General features: G+C 32.8%; 2 protein-coding genes and 1 long non-coding RNA gene across 3 annotated transcripts; 1 reads left to right on the top strand and 2 right to left on the bottom strand.

The window, feature by feature from the left end:
- Positions 1-5,075: 5,075 nt before the first annotated feature.
- LOC129317700 (transcription factor MYB114-like) lies at positions 5,076-6,434 on the top strand. Its single transcript, XM_054962059.1, has 3 exons — positions 5,076-5,193; positions 5,530-5,627; positions 6,301-6,434. Exons 1-3 carry the CDS (start codon positions 5,076-5,078, stop codon positions 6,343-6,345), a joined length of 261 nt encoding a protein of 86 aa, XP_054818034.1. The 3' UTR covers positions 6,346-6,434.
- Positions 6,435-15,840: 9,406 nt separating this feature from the next.
- LOC129306726 (transcription factor MYB16-like) lies at positions 15,841-18,948 on the bottom strand. The gene is made up of 3 exons (XM_054947456.1): positions 18,631-18,948; positions 18,379-18,508; positions 15,841-17,114 (listed from the first exon to the last, which is right to left on the bottom strand). The coding sequence occupies exons 1-3, from the start codon at positions 18,761-18,763 to the stop codon at positions 16,307-16,309; spliced, it is 1,071 nt and encodes a 356-aa protein (XP_054803431.1). The 5' UTR covers positions 18,764-18,948; the 3' UTR covers positions 15,841-16,306.
- A 1,696-nt stretch (positions 18,949-20,644) lies between these two features.
- On the bottom strand, positions 20,645-23,444 carry LOC129309435 (uncharacterized). The gene is made up of 3 exons (XR_008592913.1): positions 23,306-23,444; positions 21,917-22,088; positions 20,645-21,295 (listed from the first exon to the last, which is right to left on the bottom strand). It is a non-coding gene; the product is annotated as an uncharacterized LOC129309435 (long non-coding RNA).
- Between the last annotated feature and the right edge of the window lie 2,814 nt (positions 23,445-26,258).

Raw genomic sequence — 26,258 nt, 5'->3', positions numbered from 1 at the left:
ATTTGAATTGTGTGATTTTTGGATAACACTAGGGGCAAGTGTTACAAAGTCCTTATTAAGAGAGTTGAATGTCAAGACTGTCACTCCTCTACAAATCTTGTGCGATAATCAGGGAGCTGCTCTCATGATAGCAAATCAAGTACTTCATGCCCGAACAAAGTTCCTAGAGATTGATCTTGTAACACTTGCCCCGAGTGTTATCCAAAAATCACACAAGTCAAATAAACTAAGTGTGGTTAAGGAGTTAATCCTAAAACCAACTTAGGAAACAAACCATTTAAATCACTAAGCAAATATACAATGGAAAATTAAACATTTAAAGCCTTTAAAAAAATTTTTTTTTTGGTTCTACCTATAGCGCACGGAAGCAAGTTAGACAAAAGAAGGGTAAAAATATGCTGCCATAACAGCATTAAATTGCTGTCATGACAGCCCTCCCGAATCAACTTCTGGGAGGCGCCGTTTCGCCTTCCGATCTCCGATCGAAGAAATTTTAAAGCTCACAAGTCACATTCAAAGGTTACTATAAGTGTACCAAATTTCAAAAAGATCCAACGGTCAAATTAAAAATTGGACATGTTACAAATTTAGTTAATTTTGCTGTCATGACAGCATGAAAAGCTGTCATGATAGCACTTCCGGACCAACTTTCGGAGTGCACCATTTCATCATCCGACCTTTGATCGGAGTGATTTCAAAGCCCACATATCAATTTTTAAGAATACTATTAGCATACCAAATTTTGAAAAGATCCAACGGACGGATTGAATTTTGTGCAGGTTATAATATAACTACTATAGCTGTCATGACAGCAATTTAATACTGTCATGACAGCACCACCAGACCAAATTCCGGAGTGCGTCATTTCTTCGTCCGATATCCGATCGACGTGATTCCAAAGCCCACACGAAGCTTATAAAAGGTTTTACTTGTGACCCAAATTTTAGAAAAATCCAACGGTCGATTAAGATTTGGACACCCGGATGCAAAAGTGTAGCTTTTTGGTAAAAATCATTTTCAAAATTGTCCAAATCTCATCCTAATGATCATAAACCTGTGAGAACACTTTGGACACGTCAAATAAGATTAAAAACACCTGATAGAACATTCAAATGATGGAAAACTCCCATACATCAAAATTTGACCACCCGGGTGCCATTTCCTAAAATGGACCCTAAACCCCCAAAATGCACAAATCATACAAGGGTGGTCACAAATCAATCTAAATACCATGTATTTATATAAATACATATGCTAAACATTTTCACTTGGCTCAGAGCTCCTTGTGGGGCCCACGCACCCACTCTCTCTATCCAAAGTGTATGTTTGCCCATAGCACACCATTTGCAATGCAACCACTTTGCATTTGCTTATAAAATCACATATATATCAAAATAAATATCTGCTTGTAATAGAAACTTGGTCTACTAAGTAAATCCATCAAAACCACACATCATAACCAAGTTTCCTAGCCACAAGTCTGCAAACAGACAAAAATTCATACACAAGCACACAATCCACACATATTCACATACACATACATAATCATATCCTACTGGCACCCTAATCTTAAATACATTACAATATATTTTCTCAAAAGAAAGGGGTTGCAGTTCTTTACAAATCACAAGCAAACCCCTAGCTTTGCTCCTTTCCCCGTTCACCACTGGATCCTTCGCCTGGACCTAAAATATTGAAAAGAAAGGGGTGAGACAACCACAGTCTCAGTAACAGTGAAATTTACATTGATTATTACAAAGTAAGCCATAATCAAATAAACGAATAATAAATTCAACATAGTATATAATTTAGCCATTTAAAATGCATGAATGCATAACCTAGGCTGGTATGGCCTTTCATGACCAACAGAATGCCCCCTGGTACTCTTTAACTCGCAGGTAAACCTCATACCTACTTGTACCTCCACAGGCACAAAACATAATCTAAGGCATGATCTAATCCACCGAACCTCCTATGCCCCTTCGACGTGAATCCTGAACAGTCAAAGCTAACTCCCTCCCAAAGCCAGCCCGACTTACTCTCTATGTAAGGGCTACCTTGGCCTAGGCACTCAACCTCACACTTCATATGTCGGATTCCCTCCCCCACTGAGAGGTGTCGAACACTCAATACACTAACCACTTTAGTGCACTGAGCCCACAATACGTAAGACAACACTGAGTACTGACAGTGTGCCATAGAATATCAAAAATCCACACCTTCTCATTGGTGAACTCCCACTGAGATCATACCTTTTACTCTTGTCTACCTTTCCTGAGTATTGACCATTCAACACTCTAAAGTAGTATAATATTTATAAATCTCATTTCCATAAAAACATTATTATTAAACAATTAGAAAACATATTTGCACTATAATCAAAGTAGTACCCCATAACCCCTTATAAAGTACATTTAATCTTTTAAAACATGTAATGCATGATAACTAGTAATATTTATTCAAAAATAGCTAAAACAAAGTAATAAAAATATAAATTCTCCTGTTACCTCAACCCTTTGGCACCAAAAGGGTTCCTTTTGTATAAAATAGAACTTAGCTTGTTCCTTAACTTCCGAACAAATTCCACCAACAATCCTTACAACATATAAGTGATCCACATCACTTATCATGTCAAATAGCATTAATGAAGACTATAACTCATATCACATAACTTGGATCTATGAGCCATAATCCATCTTAATGGTCCATATATTTAACCAACTATTCACATAGTATCACTTAACCACCAAAATCATTTATTAGCCATTACTAGGCTAAATTTCTAATTTATATAAAATTTTTAATCAATTAAAAACCTTTACTTATTGCCACCAACTTTCACCATTAGCCCTTATAATGAAAACCAAACCTTAATTTAAATCTTATTGGGCTCAAATAGCAAAATTATAACTAAATCAATAAGCTTAAACCATTGAAGAGCAAAAACCCAATTTCTCAAGATTTATTTTGTGCCCAAAACACCTCTTTTCATCCAATTATCCACTCAAAATATTAGATCACTATATAGAAACTCAAGACATGCTCCCTAGGATTCAAAGAAACAAAAACTTACAAGAATAAAGCCTTTAGAATCAAAATCCAAAAATCTCCTCTTCCAAAAATTGAAGAAAATCAAGAGAAAAAGAAGAGGATTGAAGTAGGGAGTTTACCTATCGTGTAGCCGAGCTCACAATGGTCACAAAGACTCCTAGATCCAAGCCTAACTCCCTCCCTTTCTCTTCTCTTCTTCCTCTCTCCCTCTCGTACGTTTCCTTTCCTTTCCTTTCCAATTCAGTTTCTACGTTTCTGCATCAGTTTTGGCCTTTAAATTGTTGGTCAAAAAGTTTGGGGAAAATTACAAGAAAGGGCCCAACATTTTTTATTATTGCACAAAAGCCCGGGTCAACTTTGTTAATTTTTCCTATAGTTAAAAAATCAAATAAAACCAAACTTTTACTTGGTAAAATTCAAACTCTGAGCCTCTATTAAATTATTTTAAATTTTAATTTAATTATAAATATTTTATTTTATTTTTAAAATAAATTTGAGTCTTAAAATTTTTAGAATATTACAGATCTTCATTTTGTTAGAGAATGGGCTATCAAGAAAGAGATACAAGTCTTGCACATTCCTGCTTGTAATCAAATTGCAGATGGTTTAACCAAACCAATTTTTAGTTCTTTATTTGAAATTTTTAAACAGTACGTACTTAAGGGCTGATGAGTCCATCCAATTGTGGCAGGATATTAGATAATAGTTAAGATATTATTAATCATGTAACCTCTTAGCTTGACAGACACACTGGTGTTACACGTGTATATATACCCTGTACTCATTAATTAGAAGTAACATGACATTAGATCAGTCTACACACTTTACTTTCCTTCTTTCCTTCTTTCTCTCTCTGGTTACTTTCCCTTTAAAGTACGTAACCCAACTCTTGAACTAGCTAAGGACCACTTAGATATATTTAAGAATTAATTTATATAAGAGCGTGTCTGAAGATGGCGATAATAACGTGGACACTATTTCGTCCGAAGAACCACAAAGATGATTATTTATTACATCAATGAAGAAGCAGTGAAACCAACACACTAGTTTGGTTTCTTGTGAATGTTATTGTAATTAATTCATTAGAATATAGAGTTTCAATCACACACACACACACACACTTACTTCATAATTCAAAAATCACACACACACACACACTTCATAATTCAAAAATCACATAATTAGTCACAAAACACACAATATAATACCAAGAAGTGGTTGCCTCTATTTTTTAATAGTAAGGTTCCTCAAACATAAAAGTGATCACCTACAGTGTTCACAATATAATCTACTGACTACATTTCAGCTCAATTTAACGATTAACAAATTTGTAAATGTTGATTTATTGAAACTACCTTATTGACCAAATTCCAACCCTATCCAATAGTTAATATTGCAAACACTGACTTACTGAAATTGTTTTGTGAAAATGCAAAAATTGCTTTCTCTTTTTCTCTCTCTCAAATGGTTGTAACTCAATCCTAAATATAATCTCTCTTTCATGACCTAATCTGACATCTCTTCATTTTACTTGATGAGACTCACAATGGGCTTCAATATAAGCTAGGTCTTTCTTCACATAGGAAGGGAGTCCAAACCATTAACCTCAATTTTCCTCAAAACATAATTTAATTCTCAATTAAACCTCATAATTTATTTACTTAAATTCATGAATAAAATTAGGATATTACACCCTGTGATATTGTGAAGAATCTTTTCGCATGACAATTTCAACACTTATAAAGTTAATTCCAGCCTTAATTATCCTCTTTATGGTTCTGTGGACACAAAGGTGGCTACACGTTACGTTCCTCTCCAAGTAATTTGCACATGCTCGTTGGGCACATGGTAGCCTAGTATGGTGATTCTTTATAACATGCATGTAATTCGCAACTTAACATACCTACCTAATTAAGTCTATAAGAAGAAGAAGCGAAAGTACTCATTTTTGAGCTTATATATTTTATGATTCTTACCTTTTATATATATATATATATATATATGTATGTATGTATCTATATATTATGGAGATTCCCTCAGGACTAAGAAAAGGCGCATGGTCCAAAGAAGAAGATGATCTTCTCAGAGCATGCATCCAACGTTATGGGGAAGGAAAGTGGTGCCTAGTTCCACAAAGAGCAGGTAAATCTTCCTATCTATCTACACACGCGTAAACACGCACACACACATATATCATTACTACAAAAAAGCTTATAATACCATCTTTATATGTAGAAAATAATTTTTTATAAATAGAAGTGGAATCTACAGGAGCGTTTATTAAAAAAAAAAGTTTTCATAATCTTATCGATGAGTGCTTTGAAAGCATTCTTGTGCATATAGAAGCACCCATATACAGAGTGCTTGTGCTTTCAAAGTGCTTTCATAAGAGTGCTCCAGTGAACCTTTTTGGTAATAGTGTATATAATATGCGTATTAATTAGATAAATGTATTTATTCCTTGCTATACTTTTGCAGGCTTGAATAGATGCCGAAAAAGTTGTAGGTTGAGATGGATGACCTATTTAAAGCCAGATATCAAGAGTGGGAACTTTATTGACGATGAAGTGGATATGGTAATGAGGTTCCATAGACTCTTAGGAAATAGGTTTGCGACATGCACTCAATCATGACAACTAATTTTAATACTCATCATACAAATGAATGCTGAGAGTTCATTGTGTCTGAACTGTTTAGATATAATCTAAATAATTCATATTTACAATTTTTTACTTTTATTTTCTTAAAAAAATATTTTGATGGATACGGAATTTAAAATAAAGACAATTTCTTAATTATCCATTTTTTCAAAAATAATTTATTTATTTAGAAAACACTTTGTGAAATTATAAATCTAGACTATGAAAATTAGATTTGAATGGTCTAGAAGTGATGAGATTTTAGTTCTCATCTTTATCATGAGCATTAAAACTGGTGCCTTTGATCATGTAGTTTTTAAATAGAAAATAGAATATTGACTTGGTTTTTTTCTCTTTTCTTACATTTCCAACCACCGTTCAATTAAATCAATGATCTTCATAGTATCACATGAGAGGTGCTAGTTTCTTTATATTAAGTACAGTTAAGGATATTCTACTTCACTGAAATAACTTAAACTATTTAGTTATAGCATCCAAACTTAATTTATATTCCTGATTTATTATAATTTCTTTATCTCGAATAAAGGAATCGATATCTATATTGATTAATACCAATTTGATCTTAGATCAACCGTATATATAAATGCAGATGGTCGTTGATTGCGGCGAGCTTCCCTGGAAGAACATCGAATGACGTGAAAAATTACTGGAACACCCACATAAGGAAGAAACTGGGGTGTTCATCTTCTTCCTCAGAAAATAAGAAGAAACGACAAGAGAGAGGCATGAAAAGCCACCGAGTAATAAGGCCCAAACCTGTAACTTTGTCGAGGCCTAGGAGAAAGGAAGCACATGAATTAGCTGCAGAAAAAAAACAAGAGGCCTATAATTGGCAATGATGATAATGACAGTAAGAAGAGTGAGAGTGGCAGTGAAATGGTAGTAGGTGCAGACTCAGGGAAGGCGAAGGAGTGGTGGGAAAGCTTGCTGGATGACGACGTTAACATGAATGGGAGTGAAGGTGACAGCTTATTATCGTGTTTGGGCGGTGAAGAGCAGCACAAGTTTCAGGATCAATTCTGGGACCAAAATATTGATTTCTTTCAATGTTGATCCCAAGTCCCATCCCACAATCTCGCCTACTCGTATGTATTATATTGAAAGTGATATTATATGCATATCGACAAGTCTCTCCATATTTTCATCCAAAAACAAATAAACAAACAAATAGCGAACTGCTGTAGAACTATGTACAATTATTCTTTAATTAAATATAATTCTATTCAAGACATGTGCTACACTACAAAAAAAAAAAAGACTTTCAATGGCAACTTTCAGCAGCGACTCTAAAAAGTTGCCGCTGATTTTTAACTTTTAACGGTGACAGTAAAAGTCGCCACTGAAAATGTGACATTATACGGTGACATTTGAAGTCACCGCTGAAATAGTGACTTTCTGCGGTAACAAGATGTAATCACCGCTGATTGTCAGATTTTCAACTGCGATAAGTGCATGTTACTGTAAAAAATCACACTTTCAGCAACGACTTTTATTGTTAGTCGCCGCTGAAAGTTGAGAATCAACGGCAACTTTTTAATATCATCACTAATTGTTAACATATTTTAAAATATGTTATAACTTTTTAAAAGAACTTATGTTGTAAGTTTTAGCGATGATTTGTATGTTACTGCTGAAAATTGAGAATTAACAGTGACTTTTTAGTGTCGTCACTAATCATCAACATATTTTAAAATATGTTATAATTTTTTAAAAAAACTTATGTTGTAAGTTTCAGCAGCGACTTGTATGTCACCGTTGAAAGTTGAGAATCAGCGGCGACTTTTTAATGTCGCCGTTGATTGTTAACATATTTTAAAATATGTTATAACTTCTTAAAAGAACTTATGTTGTAAGTTTTAGTGGTGACTTGTATGTCGCTGCTGAAAGTTGAGAATCAATAGCGACTTTGAATGTTGTCGCTAAAAGTTTAATTTTGTATTATCATCATAATTTTTTATTTTTATTTATCTAATATTTAACATTTTAAGACATTAATTTTGTTATATTATTATAATTTTATAATGAATATATAAAATAACATAATGAGTTTTCATTTAATATATTCTATGGTTAAATTTTAACTTCAAAATAAGGTTAAGGTATTATTTAATGCTAATGAGCTAAAGTAAAGAATTAAGCCAAACCATATTATTTTACATATGTGTTTGTATTAAAAAATTTACAACTAAGGTTAAGATTCAACTGAGGTTAGTAAAATAAGGTTAGAAAAAAATTAATAAATGTAATATGATTTATGTTTGGATATATTTTTTTTTAAAAGTCAGTTAAATAAACTAAAATTTGTTTGAATAATTTTATTCAAAAGCCAGTTGAGATGTTTAATAGCCAAAATAAGCATAAATTTTTAATATATATTTTTTGACTAATTAATAACTAAAACAAATTAAATTTAAAACTATAATGAATAAGTAAAAAATCTTAAATATTCAAGATAGAAGAGAAAAGAGAGAAAGCATAGGTCATCGGATTAATGTAGAAGTCAATAACACTACTTGTTTATAATAATTAAATATTTGGTACTTAAATTTATTCATTCATAGAATGATATTTCATCTAATCTAATTTTTTAATTCAAATTTTGCATTTAACACCAATAACTTTAAAACTTGATGCTAGTTTAGAAACATAAATAATTATAAACTAATGTATAAATATCAATATTTTTACTATTTATTCTTAGATATTGTTTATATTATAATTATAAATATGAATATTAAAATAAATAATATAACAACTTGAAGGAGTAAAAAAATTAAAATAAATAATACAAATGATATTATATCAATTATATTTATAGTTTACTTTAAACAAAATAAGTGATATAATTTGCAATTTTATAAATTAAAAGAATTAAATTGAAGTATTTAAGAACAGTAATGATATTTTATAATATTTAATATTTAATATATGTGTGTGTTTGTATAGTTTAATAATATGTGTGTGTGTATATATATATATATATTTAATTATGCAATAATAAACTATAAGTTCATTTTAGCTCAGTGGCAAAATAGTTGGACACAAAAAGAGGAGGTCATGAGTTCAAACTTTGAAAGAGACAACTTTCAAAATGGAAATATAAATTGCTGACATGACCACACGTGGTATGTGGTGAAAGCGACATATGGAGAGTGACATAGTGCCACGTGGTACGAGGTGGGGCCCTATATGGAGACATGGCACCATGTGATGTGAGGTGAGGCGCCACATGGACGGTGACGTGGTGCCATGTTTGCAAGTATACTAACATTACTTTTTAGCGGCGATAAAAAAGTCACCACTAATTGGTAGCTTTTGCGATGACAAATGTCGCCACTGATACATAACATTCAGCGACAACAAAATAGTCACTGCTGATTATTTTTACTATTTATTCTTACATATTGTTTATATTATAATTATAAATATGAATATTAAAATAAATAATATAACAACTTGAAGAAGTAAAAAAATTAAAATAAATAATACAAATGATATTGTATCAATTATATTTATAGTTTACTTTAAACAAAATAAGTGATATAATTTATAATTTTATAAATTAAAAGAATTAAACTGAAGTATTTAAGAATAGTAATAATATTTTATAATATTTAATATTTGATATGTGTGTGTGTTTGTATAGTTTAATAATATGTATATATATATATATATATATATATTTAATTATGCAATAACAGACTATAGGTTCATTCCAGCTCAGTGGCAAAATGATTGGACATAAAAGGAAAAGGTTATAGGTTCAAACTTTAAAAGAGACAACTTTCAAAATGAAAATATAAATTGGTGACATGATGACACGTGGCATGTGGTGAAAGAAACACATAAAGAGTGACATGGTACCACATTGTGCGAGATGGGGCCCTATGTGGAGGTGACATGGCACCATGTGGCATGAGGTGGGGCGCCACATGGACAGTGAGGTGGTGCTATGTGTGCAAGTAAACCAACATTATTTTTCAGTGGCGATAAAAAAGTCACTGCTAATTGTTCTATAATGACAAATGTCGCCGCTGATACTTAACATTCAGTAGCAACAAAATAGTCGCCATTGATATGTGGTTTTTGTGGCGACAAAATGTCGCCGTCAATTTTCAACTTTTAACGACAACTTTTGTTATCATCACAGATTGAATCGGTGACAAGAGTTTTCGCGGCGACATTGTGGCGACTTTTTGTCGCCATTAAAAACTTTCAGCGGCAACTTTTTGACTTTCAGCGATGACAAATGTCACCGTTGAAAGTCAATTTTTTTATAGTGCTGAGCATTAAATATAAACACATTTTTCAATAGAGATTTGAATCATGTTATGATAGACTAATTCCTTCTATACTATAGACCCAACTCCGATCCCTTTAGTTAGCATAATTTTGTCTCTTTTTATTGTTCATAAATATCCCTATTAGAGGCAATAATCCACCTCAAGATATAAACAGGTATTAAATGTGAGTACATTTTTTAACAAAGATTTAAATTTCAATTTGTTATATGGTGAGAAATTAGCCTATGTTATTAGATTTAACACAGTGGTAGTAGAACTGTGTATTTGTTAATAAAGATGATAACTAAAGAGAAATTTTTAAGCTGTATTTATTACACTAGTATATTTAACACTACATGAACAGTTCCACCCCTCATGTGTGTTTAGGTGTTTAATTATTCAATATAGGTAGACGGTGATGATCAAACTACCTTGAGCCTCTCTTAACCAAGAAAGTTGCATGTTCTCTGCGGATTACTGCAATATCAAGTTATGTTAGTTTTCTATCACACCCTTTTGTTGCTATACTCAACTAATTAATCTTCCAGTACCATGGCCCTGAAAAAAAAAATTTAAGGTACTCAGTTTTAATATTATAAGATATTTTTATTAAAATATCATGTGAAAAGATATAAGATATTTTGAGTTTTTTCAAAATACAATTAATAATTTTTTATAAATACCTTTGATTAGAGAATGTAATTAATAATGTTTTCTAATTGAAACATTTTATTAATATGAATAAATATGGAATGAATTTGAAATTTTTAATGTTACTAAAGCTGAGAATATGAGTTTGATTATGTGAGTTGGCCTGAATAACTACTCATAAACATTATGTTGAGAAAAATTTGATCCAAATAAAAATGAGTTTTTCTAGTCCAAACCAAATAACTTGTTAACTATATACGTTAAACTTGATGTGTTAGAATTGGCCCTTTAACCCATATTATTTTTCAAAGAAAAAAAGAAAAAATGGTTGAAGCATATGACTTTTGATAAATTGATGGGCAAGATTTAGTTTAGTTAATTCAATTCATATATTTTTGTATAACCATTATGTGTTAATATTTTTGATGCTTATAGAATGAATCATGAAAGAATAGAACTCACCATGATTTAAGTGTTTTCTTTTAAAATTCTTGAAAAAAAACAAATGGGTTAATAGGTTAGCTCATTTAACCCGCCAGTCCTTTAAAAATTGTGTTAGGTTATGATTTTTATAATCCATAGGAAAATGAATCGAACACAATCCAACTTATATTTTTTTCAACACATAATGATTCGGATTGGCCTATATTATTAGCTCTAGTTATTAATTAACTCATTGGACAGTGTGAATTAGTTAAAATTAAAAGTGTCTAATAGTTTTAAATGGAAGAATACAACAATGGGATCAAAGAGAGATGCAAGCTTTTAAATCATTAATATCAAGATAAAATTTTGGTGGTAGTCATCAAACTGTCGTTTTGAACTAATAATTGTGATTATTATATAATCAATGCAATGTGGCAACAGTTTTTGACACCATACTAACAATCCATGCTAATACTAGATGCGCTTGTGGAAACAAATATAAGATAACTTTATAAGAACATAATTAATTAAGGTTTATTTTAGTGATACTTTGAAATTTAGTTAATATGCTTTTGATTATAAGGCACTGTTAGGTTCTAACCATATTTCAGCATATACCAATAAAAGAAGGGGAAGTTGCTTAAAAAGACATGACCAACATATTTATTGTTGAAAAGGACTTCGGACAATAGGTCTTTCGTTGTCAATAATTTCAAAGGATAAATGATTTAAACGTCTTTAATGGTAAAAAACAGAGAGAAGATTAAGTAAGGTCTTTCATTGTTAATATGTCACCCAAGGTCTTTCAATGACAATTTATTAAACACTAAAGCATAAGGTCCTCTCTACACCTAATGTTTTGCATATGACAAAAAAAAAAAACATTACATATTGTGGAAGAAACTTGCATCTGCAATGGAGTATTGCATTTGAATGAAGAGTGTCACATATGATGAGAAAGATCTGCATTGAGTAGAGAGTGTTGCATATAATGGTACAAATGTTGCATATCATAAAAGAAATTTGCATCTATAAGGGAGCATTGTATATGACAGGAGATTGTTGCATATTTAAGGGAGTGGTTGCATGTAATGAAGGAAATGTTGCATGTAATCAAAGAAATTTACATTTGTGAGAGTGTCGCGTATGCGGAAGAGTATTGCATATAATGGAGAGTGGTTGCATATATACTGCATATCATGAAAGAGATGTACATCTACAAGAGTGTTGCATATGACCAAAAAAAAAAATCTTACATATCACAAAAGCTTATTGCATGTGAACAAAAATAAATCATAGCCTATGTTTCTTCAATTTTCATGAAAATGCAATTGGATATCTTAAAAATTTTCTCTATTTTCATGAAAGTGCAAATGGATATATATTGCTAAAAACACAAATAAAAAGAAATCATAACTCTATTTCTTCAATTTTTCATGAAAATATAAATAGATATCCTGAAAATTTTCATGAAAACACAAATGGGTATTTTGAAAAAAATATAAATAAAAAGGAACCATGATCTTTGTTTCTTCAATTTTTATGACAAACTGCAAATAAATATCCTAAAATTTTTCTCAATTTTTATAAAAATGCAAATGGATATGCTCAAAATAAAAACATAGAGAATCATAACCTCTGTTTCTTCAATTTTTATGAAAATACAAATAGATATTTTAAAAATTTTCTCATTTTTTATAAAAACACTCATGAATATTATAAAAAAAAACACGAAAAGGAACCATAGCTTCTAACTAAATCGTTTAATTTTCATGAAAAATTTATATCATATCCTAAAAATTTATTTAGTATGACAAATATACTCACGCAAATTTGGAATAGTTTAATGGGATGGCAACTAAATATTAACATCATATCATGGAGCATTTTTTTTTTATTTTGGATTGAAAATTGAGTCTAAAACAAATACTATACAAAAACAATGCTTTCTATGCAAAAACATTCCAACTACATTACAATTAATCCTTACAAAGTGTTATCTATAGAAGAAGTGAATGCTTTTGCTCAACTTCTTTTGCTTTAATTGGATAACATTCTTCAATACATCTCCAACGAGTCATTCTTTTGCTGTGATCACTTCATTAAAAAGATGCAAGGACAAAATAAAGGCTATGAAATTCTTCTCCAATTGTACAAACAAAAGTCATATTCATTAGTGTTAGAATAGTAACAAGCATTCACAGATTTCTTAGTGAGAGTTTTATTTTTCTTAAGGGGATTATTAAAGAAGGTAATTTTTGAACCACAGATTTCAATGAGAAAAAGCTAAAAAGAGCGTGAAATTATTACAAAAATGGCGCCAAGTTGTCAATGAAGAAAACGTTAATTCTTGTATGCATAATATTTAAATAAATATTGATTATTCTTGATACAATGTCCCAAGGCATTGCTTAAGAGCAGAAAAACACTAATAGTCAAACATATAGACATTGTCCAAACGACAATCTATGGTAAGGAAATTAAATGGAATGCCATAGAGGAAACAAAAACCAAAACATAAATCAGGAAGAAGTGCGCATCCAACTTGGCACAATTATTAAGGTTGACAAAAAAATTTCGAGGAGTCAATCCAACTTGCATTTAAGGATCCTTCTGAAAAATAAGATCCCAATTACTAGATTGACACAATGTCAAGAAAGCCTTATGACTCTTCACCGTTCATAATGAATCCAAGAAAATGAAAAGAAAAGTAGTCAAAGTCTCTGTTATGCATCATAAACAAACGCCATTGCAAAGACAAGAAAAAGAAGCAAAGCAAATCTACTAAGACCAACTGCATCAGTAGAAGAATTATTTGCATCCATCTCAAGTAGGAGTTTCACATACAGCTCTGGGCTACAATACACGAACTTGAGAGATGCCCAGACAAGGCAGCATTGGGAAAATAGGCCAGTAGATGAAGATCAAATTAGACAAGGCAAAACGGCCACTATGTTAACTTGGTGGCGGTGGCACCAATCTCATCAGTCTTCCTCAATCCAAGACCTCTCATCTTTCTGCATTTGTTGAGGGAAACAAAAAAGATGACAACTTCTCCACTAGCATCATCTCTCAACGATGAATCAAGAAGAAAAGGGAAGATTGGGAGGGATTTATGGATAGGGTTGCAAGAAGAATCTGGGGAAAGAGGGAAGCAAGAAAGAATAAGACGCAACTCGAAATGAACAGCCATGTGTAAGGTCATAGGTGATGGTGAAGGAAGAGGAGGATCCATATGCGAGGTCAAGGGGGCGACGGTAGAGGAAGATGATGAGCTATGTGTGAGGTTGACGTTGCGCAATTGTGGTGGGGGCATTTTGGTAATCTAACTATCAATCTTTATTCTTCTAAAGGATCTACAAATTTCAAGTTCTTTAGCACAATAAATTTTCTAGTCAAGTTTTTACATGCAATTTTCCCATAGAAGAAGCTATTTATTTACTTTTATGAAAAAGTGATACCTCTCTCTCGTTTTGCCTTTAACCCCTCTATTATTAGAAAAAATGATAGAAAAATCTTTTTAAAATATGCAAATGACAATAAAGTCTTATAAAATATCATAATTACTCTCAAGTCCTTATGGTCTAACATTAATGATTTTTGGTGAACTGATTAAAATACTTCCAATTTAAAATAAAAAGATAAATATTAGTTACTATGTTAGTTTAAGCAATAATTACTTTTCTTTTGAAAATGATTAAAATGGAACAAGAAATTATAACTATCTTTGTGCAAATTTTTGATTCATTAAAGTCTAAGTGTTGTAAATATCATGACTATTTTAGTTTAAACAATGACTCTTTTTTCTCTAAAAATAACTAAAATAGAACAAGTAATTACAACTTCTCCGCATTTGCACAAGAAAAATTATAATTGCTTCTTTCATTCTAATCATTTTTAAAAGAAAAAATAGTCATTACTTAAACTAAAGTGGTTACTAATATTAATTTTTATTTTAAATTGAGGATATTTTAGTTATTTTATAAAAAATTATTAATATCAAAAAGGTTTTAAAGGACTTTCGAAGAATTATGACATTTTATATGACCTCATTGTCATTTATATATTTCACGAGAATTTTTTTTTGGTCATTTTTCCTTATTATAAAAGGTGAGAAGAAGTGATTAGTCAAATTATATTTCTCACACCCACATTAATTAATACAAGGATAAATTTTAAAAAAATGATTTCAAAAAAATATTGAGCATGCTCTATTTTGGACCAAACTTAGCTAAAAAAAAATGTTTTATAATTTGGATAGGAGGGAGTAATATGATATAATCATGGATTCTTTTTTATTGCTTATTAGTATCTTTCTATTGCAAACAATTTTATTTGAGGCACGGTTGGCCACTAGATGAAACTTAGCTTTATAGTATTTTTTTTCTTAATTAGGATAAGTTAATAGGTGTCATTAATATTTTTATTGGTTAAGAAAAACAGTAATGGAGTTAGAACTCCAATTTTAGACAAAGGGCTAAATTGAGTGGGCCTATAGGATATTTGAAATATTCGGATTGGATTGGCCCAAAATCTATCTGGACTGTGGCTATATTAGGTTTTTTTTTTTTTAATTTAAGAATTACTCATTCAAGAGCGATCAAAATTTTCCCAAGCAGAATTATTGCCCCCAACTTTCAGCTTTGGTTCCTAGGCCAACACTAGAAGTAGCTCAACTATGATTGCAAATATGATGATCAGGGGAAAATATGCATTTAACAAAATGCGTTCATCTTTTATTGGTGGCATGATCAACATGTATAGAGAAAGACCCAAATTGGCAAGTCTGTACTAATTGAAAGTGTTTTAAATGCCAGAATATGACGTGGAACTATCAGCAATAATCAATAAAGTCTGCAATAAATACTTCTTCTATGAGACAAGATGAGTATCAAATCGAATCTGGAAATTGCTTACGGGTCACAGCAGAAGTCATACAATACACGCATGATCGACTCTAAGTTTGTCTTAAGAAGCACACGCTAAGCTCAGGGAATCCAGACTTTGATGTGAACACACAGAAACAAAAATAAAATGGGACCAAAACAAATTGATATGAACATTTGGTGATACTAAATCGACAAGTGTGCTGGATAGAGCCCTGGTCGCTTTCAAACAATAACAATCTCATGCATTCCTAAGAAAAGTCTGAAAGCAACGGAAAGTCGAAAACCACTATGCAAGCTTACCGTTTTTCTGTAAAGATTCTGATGCATGGGTCTCCCACACTTTGAATCAGAACATGGGGGAATGAGAAGGCGAATTAGAGTTAACTAAATTAAGAATGCTGTTCCAGTAGTTATTATTATCTTCACACAAGATGCCACTGCCGGCACCACCACTACCATCCCAATTTTCAGACTCTCCTCCGCCCTCCTCCGACAAGCTCCGGTCGTCGGAGTTTGTATTAAGCAACAGATTGGTGAATCCCTGGTCCTCAGCAACAGCATCTCTACCAGTACCAATCCTTAGAAGAGGCTCTTGGGAGGTCCATGTGGCTTCCATATTGGAAATTGTCAACTCATGATGCAGGCTGGACGTATAAGACATTGAATTCTCCATACCATTACTATGATTCCACTCTCGCTGATCACCCTCGTCTTTCACCACTCCTGCCGCCTCACAAGAACCAGAAGTACCCACAAACTCAATGATAGGCATAGTAGGTGGGTTGTTCTCGGAGAGAGTTAGAGTAGACTTGGGAGATTCAAGGTCACGACCGCTGTTCCAAGGCTTGAGAGCTGGAAGAGCAGTAGTTGAGGCAGAGGATGAAGATGTAAATGATAGCGATGAACGTAGTTTGGATTCCCTGGCCAGCCTTGCTTCAGCTTCAAGTCTAGCGCTCTCCCATTGAGCCATGTGGCTAAGGGTGGCGGCAGTCTTGGATTGGCTGCCGTCGCTTGAGACAAGGGCATCGTTCTTGGGCTTGTGAGTCACCGGGTCGATTCCCATTTTGGCTAATCTTTTCTTCAGATGCGTGTTCCAGTAATTCTTGATCTCATTATCTGTTCTCTTTGGCAAGTGCGTGGCTATAGCCGACCACCTGGAACAAGGCACGAAGGACACCCACAACAAAAACCAAAGCAAAACCTGGAATCAGTCAACTCCGTACTACTACTAAAGTTCTTAAAATTAGATTTGATTTTGAACTAATATTATTAATTTGATATTATGAAAGAACCGATGGAAATCAAAAATGGGCTAAATGTTATTTATATTGCTCCGTTGGACTTTATGAGTAGATAATCACTCTATTCTTATAAATTTGATTATAAGACCTCCTAAACTTCTATCTTTATATAACTAACCTACTGTTAATTTGTTTGCTGTATCCATAACAAATTATTACATGACTGAGGTTCATCTACCTATGATTTAAACTTTAAGAGGTTATCTATATAAAATGACCGGGAGGTATATTGCCAATGACATATCATTTTTTTTTAAGTTAAATAATAGATTGATTGATGACAGAAGTTATTTACACGAATTTGCAATTTTAAGAGATTATATGTCAAATTTTAAAGGTTAGGGAAGTTACTTGTACATTACTCAAAATAAACCAATTCAAACCATGTTCGAATTATCAGTTCAGTCAATGAGTTATCAAACTTTGCAGAGCAAGCACCCATTTACCAATTTTTTGGTCGAGCTCATTAGTCTGATTTGATTTTTAATTACTAGAAATTTTTTTTTTTGTCATTTTGTCTGACGTGTAAAATGCCAGAGGAGGAATAAAAGTTGTGTGACATGTCAATTAAGAACATTAAAGAATCACATGCATTCGTTTTCGCATTTAAAACAGTCTCAAACAAACTTGTTGGGTGTCAGAGAGTAAATTTATGGATATGGCAGAAAGCAAACTTGATCTCAAATTATTGGGGATTGGAGATGTGGGTAATTGGAGAAATTGCGAGACCAATGCGACATTGCTATACTGCACAACAAAGAAGTCGAGAAAACGCAGAAATTTTAGCGTCCAGTTTGAAAGTCAGAAGTATATTTTACCAGTATCAACAAAGAATAGGAATATAAACCAATGTTCATCTGTCAAACAGTAGAAAGAGATTCAAAAGGAATATAAACCAATGTTCATCAACGATAATTTAAGGGACGATCCAAAGGGGGAAAAACTTGATGAATTTAACTTATATCTGGAATCAGTTTATTGAGAAACAGAATGATAAGAAAAACTATGGATAGAGAAACCTGAAGATCGGAGCGAATTACTCAGGGAAGAAGAGTGAAAATACATCACCTACTAGACATACAGATGGATAACTTCGTAAGGGTTAAGGTTACAAGACCTGTTTCCTAGGAGAGCATGAAGTTGGATGATGGTTTGCTCTTCTTGTAAACTGAACTTTCCTCTTTTAATATCAGGCCTAAGATAATTGGTCCATCTCAGTCTGCAGCTCTTGCCACACCTCTGAAGGCCTAATATAGTACGAGATGGCAGGAGTTTCAAGTTAATTTACAACCTTAAACTACACTCCAAGCATCAAACATTTTACTATAATGTATGACCAAAAATAAATCAGCACAAAATCAAAGTTTACCTGCTTTTGCTGGCAAGGCTCGCCAGCTTCCATGGCCATGTTCTTCAATATAAGCCAAGAGTTTCTGATCTTCCTCGGGAGTCCACGGTCCTTTCTTCAAGCCAACCTTGTCACAGCATGGTGATCGACCCATTCTTAAAAGTGGACACACTAAAGATTGTAGTAGCTTCTCTTCATCTTTTTATAGCACGAGAGAGACTGTGGAAAGAGAAGGACTTGGACTCGTAAAGGACAAGATGGCCGGGCAGAGGAGAAAAGAAAGGTTAGAGGCAAGGTATTGAAAACCGAACCCATCAAGTCAAACTAACGAATTATGGGTTAGTAGTTTAACGAGGGTCAACTCGAAAAGTAAACTAATCATGATTAAAATAATATAATTTAAATAAAAAGACATCAATCATGAAAATATTCAACCAAATTCAAGATTAATCTCTACTATAAATACAAATACAATAATAATTATAGAATTACAACCACCCAAAAGTCTAACAATAATAAAATACAACTTTCTAAATATTCATTCTTACAATTACAATTTACAACCCTTCAATCATTAAAAAAACCAAAACTAATCATCACTAACACTAAAATCATCAACAATGAAGGTCATAATTCATAAATGCTAAACAATAATCAAATAAATGAACAACAACAAATAATGAAAAATTAAAACAAATAAGGCACAATTAACTTAAAAGAATACTAAATCTTTTAAATTTGAACTTACAATTAAGGCCCTCTATTCAAGTTTAGACTGCAGACAGTAAATATAATTTAATCTTTTTTACTTTTTATTTAGTTTTTATAATTTCAAAGAAAACAAAAAAAAAATTAAAAAGTAATCCGACTGACCTAACAACCCGGCTATCAGGTTATCCAAGTTATCTTGGGTTGACTTTGGGTCAACTAAGTCATACCGGGTTAATGACTGTCCTCCGATTTAGGTGAAAACCCAAACTGAAAAAAAAAAAAAAAAAAGGTCACCGGTTCAAGAGCTGAACCGATTCGGGATTCCATACAATAATTAGAGGTATAGACAGATGCGGAATTATTTTGACAGTGTATATGTGGGTGGTCCGTAATTACCGAAGTACCCTTAACTTCCAGCTCAATTTTCTGTAGCATATGCTCTGGTACTCTACAATGATTTTGATAAAAATATTAAAAGAAGAAGAAATGAAAATATATATATGGTGGTACCAATGCTGAACTGAGCTACCAAGTTATAGCCTTTAATTCAATTGATACGTCACCAACCATTTATGGCAAAGCTAGGTCCGGTTTTAATTTTTATCATCGCATGGGTCCATCGGAGTTTCCTATTCACTCATCACAAGCATTGAACTTCTCTTTTACAACAAGTAGGAACACTTTTGTGGGTTATTTTTATAGCGAAGAACGGTGACGTGAAGCAAACTAAAACTAGGATTCACTTTAAGAGAAGCCTAACTTAGATTCATTTATTTGGCGCTTCAAAGGTGTAAATCGTATAAAGCTATTTCTTACTGCATCTAAGCTTTTCACCTCAAGTTTAGTTTGCATGTTCCCTGCAAGCTTTGACCGAAAAGTTAACTGAAACTTTTGACCGCTGAATCCTAAGCCTAACTTAGCCTTCCAAGCAATCTAATATTTCTACCAACCACAAGATTGATCCACCGGACCTCCGCTACGATCAAATAAGAGAACAGAAATCATTTCCAGGCCTGGCATCGTGGCTGCTATTTGTATGTAACATTGTAGGCAAAGAGTGGGTGAATCAAGTTAAATGTCAAAGCTAATTAGATCAAGAGATGATGTCAGCTAGAATGTCAAATCATCTCAAAGCACAGGCTAATTGGTCTTGAAAAGTATAAGATACTGAGAAAGACTTCATTTGACACGCTTAAATGTTAGGATCTTTTTCTAAAGGGGAAATAGAAAGAACAGACACCAGAGGAGGAACTTCTATCGTGAGTGCTACAATGGCTTAAACGGCTCTTGTTAGATAAAGAAATTAAAGGTTATCGAATATGCCTTTCCTTCCCAAAAATTCAAATCCAGAACTTCTGTAGTCACAAATTTGTTGCCCACAAGAATTAATGTAAGGAGAAAAGGTAAGTCTTCATATACACTCTTACTCTATATCATTCTATCTCCAAATATATGATCAACAATAAACAATCCAATTTCCGAAACTTCACCCAAACAGGAAAAATTATCACATAATTTCTTGTCAGCCTTCCTCAACACAGCCCTGTTCTCAGCACCAGTTGGTGAAATCACTACGAGAAGAGCGGGTCTCGATGCCAGCCTAGTGAAGGGAAATCAACCGGTTCCATCACACCAGGGATGAAGGAGATGGAGCATGATTACATTTAGGTCCTTGCATTACTTAGTGAAGGCCTCAAAATTTGCTGACTGAAAGGTTAAGGCATATCAATCATCATAATATCTTTAACTGCATCATTTATTTATCTCCATTGTCCAATAATGTCACATAAAGGCGGTCCCATTCCAAAGCATCTAAATGAAAGAACACCATCTAATCTAACATTAGGATGAGATACCGGATAGAGTCAAAAAGCTTAGTTACGAAGTCTTAAGCTTTTGATGATGTAGTTGATATTGTAATAAAGCACAAATGATTCAAAGTGCACTGTCCCGGATCAAGTAAGGCTGTATTTTCCTGCAATTCATTTAATTACATGCAGTACAATTAGAGAGACAGAAAAGAAGATCACCAAGATAAACCAAACAGGGAAACTTAAAAGATGATGATCGCTCCGCAGTCATTAGTTACTCAGATCAGTAACTTGGGCTGCTGAAAAAAGGTGGACGAATAGAGTGGTCACTCCAGTTAAGGGATTTCACTGAACACTTTGATAACATTTAAAGTGGGAGGGCATGATGGTAATCTGAGGGGAACAAGAGAAATTTATTGCGGTGGGGCTCTGAGGTTGCAGAAGGGCATTTTGAATGATTTGGAGCATGGAAGGACAAAAGCAAGGTTTGGTGATGAGAAAGGGCTGACGTGTGTGTGGGTGTGGGTGTGTGCACTGCAAATTTTTCGTGGATCCAAGACCCGCAATGGCTAGGGAGGACAGTGGGGACACCTCCTTAAATAATCTTTGATCTCTGCCAGCTCTAGGCATCGCAATGGTCCAACATAGTCTAAATGATCCCATTAATTGTGCCCATTACGCTTGCAAACACAGACGACTCCCACGTGATCAATTACAGAAAGATATCAAAATCAACGACAAAAACCACTTAATAAATATCACGCACAATCTCACTTGCCTTTTACCTTTACGTCAAGCCATTGGCAATGATCTCGAGTTATTTCAGCATACGCCAGAAAAATCCCGAGTTTCACTGGATTTTGGGATGACTCTTCCCACCAAATTAGTTTTTTCACATGGGCTGTGTTCAGGGTTCAACAAGTATCACAAGCCACATTCAGCAACATTAAGCGGATACTGCCAGTTGAAAATAACATCACAGCAATATTGATGAATCAATATCACAAATTACTAATATGAAAGGAGTGGGAGATTTGAAATCAATATTGCAATAGATAAGAGTGAGCATTTGAAAACTATGTTCAGTAAATTCTTTCGAGTACTTTAATCGTACATGATCTGTTCTGGCAAGGGAAATTTGATGCTTTGGAACATTATTTCAGGATTAGTGGAATTAATTAATATCAAATCATAAAGTGTTCACTTTAGCAGGAAGGCAACCAAACTACTGAAGAATCGTCACTTTATCATACCAGAGAAAAAAAATGCATCAATTAAGAGAAATAAATGAATTTAAGCTTCATACACCAGGGTCAATAAGGTAGGAAGCATAGCTTAGGTGAGTCATGAATTCATTGAATATCATGTGAAAGAAAAGCAAATCACCCCTCTCTTTCGGAGACGTTTTTAGCAGGCATGCAAGTTTGTTAATTGTCATAGCTCATCATAACACCATGCCTTTAGCAAAAACGTCATTTTCACAAGAGAAAATAGTTTCCACCATGTAATGATGCCCACACATCTGATGACACCGACTTTCTAAAGTTTTTAAGCTTAATCTTGACTAGGTTCAACCTTTTGCTGCATTAATGGGTATGATTATTACCGTGCTTAATGTGTTTCCAAATTTGGGATAGATGCTCTTACTACTAATGAAAAGCTTTAGGCATGCATTCAATATCTGAAAATGATCTTCAAGTCTTGAACAAATTCATACTAGGTTCACGTATACACACAGCACATGCCGCATCCGAAAATTTTCCATTTTAATGAAGGAGCTGTCTAATTCAATATCCCCTAAATACAGCTCCCTGAAGTGTTCGCATGACCCATTGGACAATGCTGCATGATAATTACTTCTGTCAATTATTTTTTCTCCTTTAATTATTTAGCTTGAATAACGATTCTCTTGTTCAAAGTTTAGTCAAAATCACAAGAGGAATCCATTAATCTTCACTTTGTACAAGTTCCAGGGCTATTAAAGAAAACCATTGCTTAAATCAGTCTTATAGAGCAAGAACCATTCCATGTTGATGTTCATGGTCTTTGTTATTCAAGAAAAAGGAGAAATCCAATTAACCAAATTAGTAAACAATCGTATGGAAACCTGGCAAACAGAAAGAATCACAGCAACAAGCATTTGCGACATGGTAATATCAGGGTTTCGATGTTACTTCTACTTCCGAACTTGGTCCCTGAGACTCTGACCCATCCACTCGTAATTGCTCAAAGAAAAATCGAAATCCCGGTTCCGCCGAGCCTATGAAGGTTTTCCACAACTGTTTCGCCCGCCAAAGCATCTCTTCATCTGGAATCTCCTCTTTGCGCTCAGAACTATGAATTTCGGCAATTTCATATATTGATTATTTGGGCCATATTAGCACCAAGAGGCCCAATTTTTGCCACCATTGTCTACGGAGTTTCCCAACCCGTTATTAAATGGGCTTCCAACGGATCCACAAATATGATTTTAGATTGACTTTTCAATTTAGTTTTTTGCAATGTAATTTTTAAAATTTAATCCCTTAAAATTTTGAGAAAAATTGGTAAAAAGGATCTTGTTGAAAAGAAAAACAATTCCAAAGACCAAATACAATTCAAAAATTAAGGCTAATATTTTATTCATTAAGCAATATGAACAAATGATCAAAATATTTTTTTTATTTAAACCAACAAAATTGATAAAAAAACAAAAAACAAAGACTGGCGGTTCAACACGTGCACTCCCAACCAGAAGACTTGCACCTCAATCCACAAGGCTTGCCATCCAACCAGAAGCCTTGCACCCACGCCAGAGACTTTACACCCCAAGCCAGAAGCCTTACATCTTAAGTCTTTTAATTATCTTGAGTACAAAACTTTTAATTTGGGGTGTAAGGCTTTTAACTTGGGTGTAATGTCTTTGGCTTAAGATGCATGTGTTTCAATTTTATTAGTTTAAACTGAGGGATATTTTGATCATTTGTTCATATTGTTTAATAAATTAAATATTAGCTTTAGTCCTTGAAGTGCATTTATTTCTTGGGATCAATCTTCCTTCCAACAAGGTTCTTTTCACCAATTTTCTCTCATAATTTTTTTGCATTAGAAAATCAAATTGAGGAGTTAAAACCATTAGATAATAGAACATGATTGAAGAAATGAGAAACAAAACTTCCAAGAATTACACAATGGAATATCAAGTTAAAATGTAGTGATCTTTTTTATTTCTTTTCAATTAATTGGTTTATTTAATTTGAACATACCAAATAATTGATAAATGAATTCAAAACACGGAAGAACAAAGAAAAAGGTGCATAGTGTAAGAGAAAATATTAATCAAGAATTATTGAAAAAAATTTATATCAGTCAAAAATAATTTGTTGTCAAAACTTGAATGAATGCTTGTCGATTCGAATTAGTTTTTTTATTAACAAGTATTCATTTAGATTTTAATAATATTTTATTTTAAATTAATAACAATTCATTCAAGCTTTTTTTATTCAAATTTTAACAATAATTAATCTTTAATTAATATAAACTTTTTCAAGCGGTCCTTCATAGCCAATTTTCCTAGTTTTAATGCTTACTAAATATGACCACCTAACCTAAAACGTACCAAATGAATGAGGGAGGAAAACACAGTATAGTTTGAGGGTGAAACACCAGAAGTTGTACTTTTTTACCAAAAGGAGAGAAGTACATAGTACAAGATAAATATAAATCGGAGGGAAACATTATGGGAGTAAATTGCCAAAAGAAGGTGGCTGGGAAATCACCATTAATTCACAAATAAGGTTATCTATATGTTAAAGCACTGAATTCATATTAATTATTAAATTAGTTATGGCATTAATTCAAGAGTTAATAATTAAAACTATAATTAAATCATGATTAGGTATCAGTCATGATCAAAGCATTTAATTTATTACACCAGTCAAGATATTAATTCAACGATTTAATAATTTAACCGATCAAGTTAACATGGTTTTCAATATTATGGTTTGTGTTTATAAAATCGCACAAAGCTAAGATATATAAACAAAAATGAAGTGCAAGAAGATAAGGTTGAGGTAACGTTGGACAAATGATAGATTATGTACTACAGTCAGTTCCTTCGTTCATCCATCCGTAAAAGACACTCGCTCGCGCAAGTATGATCTTTCTTAGGTTAAAATCATGAATAACCAACAAAAGGATCAATAGTTAAATAATAAATTAAAGGGGTCAATTCAAGAGGTGAAACCGTGAAAGAGTTTGCTAAAGAATATATTGAGAATGCAAAATTATACTGTTGATATGTTTGGTTAAAATGGAAAGCAAAAACACACATATTCTGTAACAATTATTGAGGCTGAAAGATGAATAAGAAGAAGAAGAAGCATCCATTACGTATTGTGACATGTCACCAACTCCTCTTTCCCACTGCTTTAATTTTCCCACACTATAATATTCTTCTTCTTTTTTTGAAACTCGTTATTATTCCAATTTGCGCGTCCCCTTTTTACGTATATTTAATTATTTATTCTTTCACACATAGTCTTCTTCCATATAATAAGAAAATTAAATCCTTGCAGGACATATATTCAAACGTCAATTATATATCATTTAATTAGGTGTCAGTAATTAAGAACATGCACATGCTGGATATTTTTTAAGAAAATGGAACGGGTTAAGAGGGTACCTAGAAGCACGATACAACAACTTAAGTTGATTTGTTCATGCGTTTTATGTAGGTATCCAACAACAAAACTGCATGTGTGATATCTACAATATACAATAGAGGAATCATTAACGTTAACAAGAGTTGAGTCTAATAAAAAAAGTTAATCATTCACAACATAATAAACTAATATTTAAATTTTTGATGGAAAACATGCCCATATCGTCTGTGTTTTGAACAAAATTATTTTTTATAAGAAAACACATATGAACAATAAAAAAAAAAAAAGTATAAAACGGGACCAGAGAGTGTGACAGTTTTCATTTGTAACGTTAATTTTGAAGCCAGTTGATCTATCATGAGAGGAAAGCAAAGGGAAAGGAATCGAATTTTTCTTTTCCCCTTTTTTGAAAAATTTCCACACGCGTTGAATCTTTCTCTGCTAATTTTCACCTCTGGGGACAATGACATTTGGAATCTTTATT

This window comes from Prosopis cineraria, unplaced genomic scaffold (genome assembly GCF_029017545.1).
Source record: "Prosopis cineraria cultivar Desert tree isolate PC_DT_omini unplaced genomic scaffold, ASM2901754v1 PC1, whole genome shotgun sequence".
Lineage (NCBI taxonomy): Eukaryota > Viridiplantae > Streptophyta > Magnoliopsida > Fabales > Fabaceae > Prosopis > Prosopis cineraria.
The sequence above is the reverse complement of the archived record's forward strand: the minus strand, read 5'-3'. Positions and strand labels throughout refer to the sequence as shown.

Coding starts and splice junctions, on each gene's coding strand:
- LOC129317700 (XM_054962059.1), top strand. CDS start 5,076: ATGGAGATTCCCTCAGGACTAAGAAAAGGCGCATGGTCCAAAGAAGAA. Junction 5,194..5,529: donor CCTAGTTCCACAAAGAGCAG/GTAAATCTTCCT, acceptor ATACTTTTGCAG/GCTTGAATAGATGCCGAAAA. Junction 5,628..6,300: donor TTGACGATGAAGTGGATATG/GTAATGAGGTTC, acceptor ATATAAATGCAG/ATGGTCGTTGATTGCGGCGA.
- LOC129306726 (XM_054947456.1), bottom strand. CDS start 18,763: ATGGGTCGATCACCATGCTGTGACAAGGTTGGCTTGAAGAAAGGACCG. Junction 18,509..18,630: donor AGCCTTGCCAGCAAAAGCAG/GTAAACTTTGAT, acceptor GTACTATATTAG/GCCTTCAGAGGTGTGGCAAG. Junction 17,115..18,378: donor CATGCTCTCCTAGGAAACAG/GTCTTGTAACCT, acceptor GCCTTGTTCCAG/GTGGTCGGCTATAGCCACGC.